The sequence below is a fragment of the Phoxinus phoxinus genome (assembly GCF_949152265.1).
Source record: "Phoxinus phoxinus genome assembly, chromosome: 15".
NCBI lineage: Eukaryota > Metazoa > Chordata > Actinopteri > Cypriniformes > Leuciscidae > Phoxinus > Phoxinus phoxinus.
Genome location: NC_136890.1, coordinates 2,627,246 through 2,636,432, shown reverse-complemented (window position 1 = coordinate 2,636,432; position 9,187 = coordinate 2,627,246). Strand labels below are relative to the sequence as shown.

At 35.6% G+C, this 9,187-nt stretch overlaps 1 protein-coding gene across 3 annotated transcripts in view; it reads right to left on the bottom strand.

Annotated features, from left to right (window-relative positions):
- Positions 1–210: 210 nt before the first annotated feature.
- Positions 211–9,187, bottom strand: part of gabrd (gamma-aminobutyric acid type A receptor subunit delta) — a 36,207-nt gene continuing 27,230 nt past the window's right edge. The window contains exons 8-10 of one of the 3 annotated variants that reach the window (XM_079637686.1): positions 5,386–5,594; positions 1,247–2,512; positions 211–462 (exon numbers count right to left, since the gene is read on the bottom strand). In XM_079637686.1, the coding sequence (XP_079493812.1) occupies positions 2,201–2,512; positions 5,386–5,594 (521 nt within the window). In that variant the 3' untranslated portion in view covers positions 211–462; positions 1,247–2,200. The remainder of the gene's footprint in view (positions 463–1,246; positions 2,513–5,385; positions 5,595–9,187) is intronic. The other 2 variants (XM_079637685.1, XM_079637687.1) reach the window with 2 other exon arrangements.

Below are 9,187 nucleotides of genomic sequence, written 5' to 3'. Positions count from 1 at the left end.
TATCAGAGACACCACACTAGTTATAGTTTTCATGTGACGTCACAGACAAAGCTTTCCTCCATTTCCCTCCAGTCATCTTTACCTGGTTGGTAAACTAAGTACTAGAGTAGAAAGACAGTGATAACGCAGCAAATCCGTTAAATCCATTAAAATATTGTAGAATTTTCCAATAAAATGTGCATTACTTAATAATACAATCTCAAGACATTTGGTGGCAAGAACAGTTTTTATTTATCAAATTTGTCCCTAAGGACGTTAATCATGTCATTTGCTATGGTGTGGAGGCCTTGGTAATACCACATAGCAGTGGCATTAATGCATTTACAAAGAAATCATAATGTCAGGAAACAAAAAATCACATGTCTTTGTTTTCATGCACAGAAACAATGTGTGCTGATTGTCATGACAAAGGCAAATTTTGTTGCGGCGTAATTTCAGAAGAAATGCATATAGAAGCTTAGCCTGGGAAAACCCAGACCACTTCCGGCAAATTTAGATTTGCTCTGCAAGTGGGTCTGGCAAAGAGCCCATTGAAACCCATTTCCAATCCGTCGAAATCGCGGCACCAATCAGAAACGTTGGGGCGGGCTTTACACGATGACGACAGAGCAGCGACGGTGACGCAGATTTTGTACATTACAGAGATGGATGCCGCGGTGGAACATATCACTCGTTCGAATCAGCTATCGCGTCTGTTTCAAGCGATTTAAAATTGTCATTTACAAAAACGGCAAAAGTCGTCAGAAGCCATTGCTACATCTTCCTGAAAAACACAAACAGAAAATTGCCAACGCATTCTCAACCTAGGGCGTCATATACTGACACTTTCGTCTACATCCAACGCACATGGCACCCTTTAGCGTCAATATGACACGCACAGAGCTTTGTTCGGTTATGGTTGGGTTTAGGTCTGGGGTAGGGTTAGGGTTAGACCGCTAGGAGGCGCCTTCTGGCCCATATCTATCTGCGTCTCATATTGACGCTAAAGGGTGCCATGTGCGTTGGATGTAGACGACATGTCAATAGCGTCAGTATATGACGCTTTGAGATGAGATCGGGCTGCTGAGAGTCTCAGATGTTTCTCCTTCGCTCTGATTGGTTTTAGATCTATCCAATTACGCCCAGAGCCATTTGAGCGACGTCAGTTGTTGACGCCCCTGTGGAAATGAATTGTCTATGGAGCTTTGCCAGACCCTAACTCAGTTACAACTGAGAGTGGTCTGGGTTTTCCCAGGCTAATAGAAGCTGCCTCTGACAAAAGAAAATACAAAATACAGATGAAACTCGAAAAATTGAGATATTTCAAGCCTTTATTTGTTATAATTGTGATGATTATGGCTTACAGCTTACGAAACCTTTTCACAATATTCTAATTTTGAATTTGGGGTTTTCATAATCTGTAAGCCATAATCATCACAATTATAACAAATAAAGGCTTGAAAAATCTCACTTTGCATGTAATGAGTCTATATAATATATTAGTTTCACCTTTTAAGTTGAATTACTGAAATAAATGAACTTTTACACAATATTAGAATTTTTCGCGTTTCTCCTGTATAGAGAAAAGTTTCAAAAGAGGGATAAATTGGCAGAATAACATCAGCGATATAAACTCTCATGCATAACAACATTACTTATGGGTTTCCATGAATCAGGAAATATTTTTCAACATAAAGTAGTAATTGCTCATTTTTAAACCCCTATGAGAATGAAAAACACAATGTAAGAGAATGCATACCCGGAACATTACTGATCATTTAGGCAACTCAGTTTTATTTGAGCACAACATCGTTTGTCATTTTTAATAGTAACTGCAACAACAATAACATTAAAAAAACAAAAACAATTCAGCCAAGAAAGATTTAAAGATGGAGAAGGTAAGACTGAATCATTCGATAAAGTTGTGCTTTAGTTCCTTCGTGCTAGAAGGCTATTCTGGTGCAAATATTACAAAAAAGCAAATAATGCAATGAGCAAATGTCACTGTAAAGCATCGGAGAGGTTTGCATCTGTCTTTTTAAAATGTTTCAAATCTATAGAATTTCATTCAACGTAATGCATTTAACATATTCTTAAAGCTATCGTTATATTGATAGGCATTGATTCAAATGATTATTATCTTAATAATCCAGGTATTCTATAATGATGCTGATTGGTTTATTGATTTAAATACATGCAGAACTCAAACTTTTATGAAGTATTACATGGTGTATGCCACCCAGTAGATGACGTTGACCACAGCGAAGGTGAAAGGGAAGACGGCGCGAGCGTAGATGTCGATGGTGTCGGCGTCGATGGGTTTGCACTTGCAGCATTTCTTCTCCTCTCTGCTTTCCCTCTGAGCGCGGCGGGACTGAGATCCGCGACCCTCGGCCTCCTCGTGCGCTTCTCCGGGAGGGTCAGTGGTGCGCTGGGTCCGGCTCTGCCGGTTGGAGATCAGGAGGCCCTGGTTCATGCCAGCCACAGACAGAGAGAAGAGGACCATGGCCTGCTTTCCATTTTTCACCATGGACTAAAAAACAAGATGAGGGGATAAGTCACGTTTTCAAACAATTTATGAGTTGTCAAAAAAGTCATTAATTTTGAACTCTATTCCACTCTAAACTTGAGTATTTTGGCCTTTCACCTCGACTTGGAAACTTAAAATTATGGCTGTCGATTTAACGCGTTAGTTTAATTAATTAGTTATGAAAAATAACAACAATAAACAGGTTTAACACATTTATGGCCCTGTATGAAGTTTTGTCTCATATTTATACTATATTATATAAGTAAGGAATAATGTACATCCAGCCGGTTGTTATCTCAGCATAAACCCCTTCAGGTGTGTGTGTGTGTGTGTGTGTGTGTGTGTGTGTGTGTGTGTGTGTGTGTGTGTGTGTGTGTGTGTGTGATCTCAGAATAAACCCCTTCAGGTGTGTGTGTGTGTGTGTGTGTGTGTTGTTATCTCAGAATAAACCCCTTCAGGTGTGTGTGTGTGTGTGTTATCTCAGAATAAACTCCGACAGGGTGATCAGGATCAGGTCTTCATCAGCCTGAAGGGGTTTATTCTGAGATAACACACACACACACACCTGAAGGGGTTTATTCTGAGATAACACACACACACACACCTGAAGGGGTTTATTCTGAGATCACACACACACACACACCTGAAGGGGTTTATTCTGAGATCACACACACACACACACCTGAAGGGGTTTATTCTGAGATAACACACACACACACACCTGAAGGGGTTTATTCTGAGATCACACACACACACACACACACACACACACACACCTGAAAGGGTTTATTCTAAGATAACACACACACCTGAAGGGGTTTATTCTAAGATAACACACACACCTGAAGGGGTTTATTCTAAGATAACACACACACACATCTGAGGGGGTTTATTCTGAGCTAATACACACACACACACACACACACACACCTGAAGGGGTTTATTCTGAGATAACGCACACACCTGAAGGGGTTTATTCTGAGATCACACACACACACACACACACACACCTGAAGGGGTTTATTCTGAGATAACACACACACCTGAAGGGGTTTATTCTGAGATAACACACACACACATCTGAGGGGGTTTATTCTGAGCTAATACACACACACACACACCTGAAGGGGTTTATTCTGAGATAACACACACACCTGAAGGGGTTTATTCTGAGATAACACACACACACACACACATCTGAGGGGGTTTATTCTGAGCTAATACACACACACACACACACACCTGAAGGGGTTTATTCTGAGATAACACACACACACACAGACTGAGCCTGTGTTTCTGTTTTCAGCGGTTGTTCTCGAGGAATAACACACCACTTGATGGCGCGATTGACCAATCAGAATCAAGCATTCCTCAGAGCCGTGTAATAAGTAAGCAATATCACACAAGTACCGTTTTTGGCACGAGAGCAAATGTGATATTGGTTTTAAAAAACAGTTCAAAAAGTAAGAAGTTAATATTGTGTTTCTGCCCATGAAAACGTTACCTACAAGCAGAAGTGTTTCATTTCTGAATGAATCCTCGTTTTGAGCAAATCAATTGGGTGAACCAATGATTCAATGACTCATGATTCATAAAGAGAGACATATACACGGGTTTCTGTGCAACGTCATCACGTAGATGCGCGCGCATCTAAGAGGCAGAAAGCAACAGTCTTTACGGCTATATCTAGCAGAAGCAGAGATGACGCGGAGCTGTTGTGCTGTAAACTAGCCTAAATGCATAGGGTATGTCATGTTTTTATGATTCGCAAACTTAGTTGGACAATTTCATACTAGTCAACTAACTAACTTTTTACATAATGTTATATTAATATGCAAATGAAACACAAGCAAACAGATTCAACTCTGAAATTGCAGTTTATTATTGAGTCAGCAAGAATTTACAAACAATGCGAAATCTACGTTAATTACAATGTTCTTTTACAGAACTCGGCATAACATATAGCGGTCTTGCCTCTTGGATGCGCGCGCATCCGGTATTGTTTGTATACAAGAAACCTGTGTATACCGGTACTTAATTCCTGAATGAATCAGCCGTTTGAACAAATCGAATAAATGACATTTAGACATTTGCTGCCACCTACTGGCAGTTTTAGTTCCTTATATTCCTTAAAATTCTGATTTCCATGTTAATAAAAAAGGGATATTCCATTAAAGGGATAGTTCACCCCAAAATTTTAATTATGTAATTTACTCACCCTCGTGGCTGTTGAAGCCTAAAAGTTAAAGTGTAATAAAATGTTGAATCAAACAAAAAATATTTTTTTTCTAAAGCTCCTTCTTGTAATGTCTATTTGATGCTTTTCTCATTTAACACAATAATGACTATCTTTTGGGAGGAAATTCCTCAGCCAAATTTGATGTGCGATAAGTTTGCGATTAATTCGATGAATGAATACGCACATCATGTCATTAAACATTTGAATCGCTTGTCAGCCCTAATTAAAATACTAAAGATTTCGAATCTATAAGATGCTGGAGACTTGGGGCCAGATTCACTAAACAAGTGAAAGCGCAAAGAGTGGAAAGTTTTGCGGGTTAAAACATGCTTTTTTGAGCATTATATAATACCAGTATATTGACGAGCGCAAACCCTAGTAAATCATGTTGCACTATTCATTTAAATACTCTCCTCACTTAAATTTAGCATCTTAAAGGGAAACTCCTACAAATACATATGCGATAAAGTCAGCCGCAAAAATAACCCCGTCCACGTCTTTTCATCACTACTTTTTCACTTCATGTCTTTGGTAAATCCTGAAAGTCGTTTTTAACGCCAAAAGCCGTTGGTAAATCTGGTGTTCTGAGATGTGTCAATCACAGCATACAGTTAGGACAGAGTTTATTTGACTGTACCTCTGAGCTCTTTTTCGTCTTGACTTTGGCTTTCTCCTTCTTGCTGTAGTCTGCATTGTAGTGAGCGAAAGCGTATTCGATCAAGGCAGCGAAGACGAAGACGTAGCAGATCCAGAAATACACGTCCAGGGCTTTAATGGCAGAAGCACGGGGCAGTGACGACCGAGCACTGACCATCAGCGTTGTCATGGTGAGCACCGTCGTGATCCCTGAGACACACAACACCAATATTCATATAACTCATCAGGTGCAGTTGTGTGTGTGTTAAATGTTCTCATTTAACTTGACTGATTAAAAAAAAAATACTTTAGTGAAGTTTACATTTAATAAACTGTAATATTCCCAGGAAACAAAAATGTGTTGAAAGAACGTTTTGCTAACATTCCCATTGCGTTCTGAAAATGTTATTTCTGCATGTTCACTGAACGTTTAAAACCTCCAGTTCTTTAAATGTTTTAAGAATGTTTTTTCTTGGTTATGCGAACGTTAAGGGAACATTTTCGGGTCATTACTTTGAATGTTCTTTGAACATTAAAACAAGAGGTAACATTTAAAACGTATAAATAATGTTTTTGTGCCAATGTTTTAAGAACATTATTATGGAAGCTTGTTTCAGCCACATAAATAAAACATAAAAAAAAATAATTGCGACTTTTTATCTTTTTAAGTTTACATCTCGCAATTCTGACTTTTCCCCCGCAATTGTGAGTTTATTTAACATAATTCTGACTTTATAACTAATTATTCTTTAAAACATGCAATTCTTTTTATCTTTATATCACACAATTCTGACTTTATATGAAGCAATTCTGACTTTATATCACAATTCTGACTTCATAACACAATTCTGACTTTATATCACACAATTCTGACTTTATATCACACAATTCTGACTTTATATCACACAATTCTGACTTCATAACACAATTCTGACTTTATATCACACAATTCTGACTTTATATCACACAATTCTGACTTCATAACACACAATTCTGACTTTATATCACACAATTCTGACTTTATATCACACAATTCTGACTTTATATCACACAATTCTGACTTTATATCACACAATTCTGACTTTATATCACACAATTCTGACTTTATATCACACAATTCTGACTTTATATCACACAATTCTGACTTTATATCACGCAATTCTGACTTTATATCACGCAATTCTGACTTTATATCACACAATTCTGACTTTATATCAAGCAATTCTGACTTTATATCACGCAATTCTGACTTTATATAACGCAATTCTGACTTTATATCTCACAATTCTGACTTTATATCTCACAATTCCGACTTTATATCTCACAATTCTGACTTTATATCTCACAATTCTGACTTTATATCACACAATTCTGACTTTATATCACACAATTCTGACTTCATAACACACAATTCTGACTTTATATCACAATTCTGACTTTATATCACACAATTCTGACTTTATATCACACAATTCTGACTTTATATCACACAATTCTGACTTTATATCACACAATTCTGACTTTATATCACACAATTCTGACTTTATATAACGCAATTCTGACTTTATATCACGCAATTCTGACTTTATATCACGCAATTCTGACTTTATATCACACAATTCTGACTTTATATCACACAATTCTGACTTTATATCAAGCAATTCTGACTTTATATCACAATTCTGACTTTATATCACACAATTCTGACTTTATATCACACAATTCTGACTTTATATCACACAATTCTGACTTTATATCACACAATTCTGACTTTATATCACACAATTCTGACTTTATATCACACAATTCTGACTTTATATCACACAATTCTGACTTCATAACACACAATTCTGACTTTATATCACAATTCTGACTTTATATCACACAATTCTGACTTTATATCACACAATTCTGACTTTATATCACACAATTCTGACTTTATATCACACAATTCTGACTTTATATCACACAATTCTGACTTTATATAACGCAATTCTGACTTTATATCACGCAATTCTGACTTTATATCACGCAATTCTGACTTTATATCACACAATTCTGACTTTATATCACACAATTCTGACTTTATATCAAGCAATTCTGACTTTATATCACAATTCTGACTTTATATCACACAATTCTGACTTTATATCACACAATTCTGACTTTATATCACACAATTCTGACTTTATATCACACAATTCTGACTTTATACCACACAATTCTGACTTTATATCAAGCAATTCTGACTTTATATCACACAATTCTGACTTTATATCACACAATTCTGACTTTATATCACGCAATTCTGACTTTATATCACGCAATTCTGACTTTATATCACGCAATTCTGACTTTATATCACACAATTCTGACTTTATATCACACAATTCTGACTTTATATCAAGCAATTCTGACTTTATATCACACAATTCTGACTTTATATCACACAATTCTGACTTTATATCACACAATTCTGACTTTATATCACACAATTCTGACTTTATATCACACAATTCTGACTTTATATCACACAATTCTGACTTTATATCACACAATTCTGACTTCATAACACACAATTCTGACTTTATATCACACAATTCTGACTTTATATCACACAATTCTGACTTTATATCACACAATTCTGACTTTATATCACACAATTCTGACTTTATATCACACAATTCTGACTTTATATCACGCAATTCTGACTTTATATCACGCAATTCTGACTTTATATCACGCAATTCTGACTTTATATCACACAATTCTGACTTTATATCAAGCAATTCTGACTTTATATCACGCAATTCTGACTTTATATCACACAATTCTGACTTTATATCACACAATTCTGACTTTATATCACACAATTCTGACTTTATATCACACAATTCTGACTTTATATCACACAATTCTGACTTCATAACACACAATTCTGACTTTATATCACACAATTCTGACTTTATATCACACAATTCTGACTTTATATCACACAATTCTGACTTTATATCACACAATTCTGACTTTATATCACACAATTCTGACTTTATATCACACAATTCTGACTTTATATCACACAATTCTGACTTTATATCACACAATTCTGACTTTATATAACGCAATTCTGACTTTATATCACGCAATTCTGACTTTATATCACGCAATTCTGACTTTATATCACACAATTCTGACTTTATATCACACAATTCTGACTTTATATCAAGCAATTCTGACTTTATATCACACAATTCTGACTTTATATCACACAATTCTGACTTTATATCAAGCAATTCTGACTATATATCAAGCAATTCTGACTTTATATCACGCAATTCTGACTTTATAACACGCAATTCTGACTTTATATCAAGCAATTCTGACTTTATAACACGCAATTCTGACTTTATATCAAGCAATTCTGACTTTATATCAAGCAATTCTGACTTTATATCACGCAATTCTGATTTTATAACACAATTCTGACTTTATATCAAGCAATTCTGACTTTATAACACGCAATTCTGACTTTATAACACAATTCTGACTTTATATCACGCAATTCTGACTTTATAACACAATTCTGACTTTATATCAAGCAATTCTGAATTTATATCACAATTCTGACTTTATATCACAATTCTGACTTTATATCACAATTCTGACTTTATATCAAGCAATTCTGACTTTATATCACACAATTCTGACTTTATATCACACAATTCTGACTTTATATCACACAATTCTGACTTTATATCAATTCTGACTTTATATCACACAATTCTGACTTTATATCACGCAAT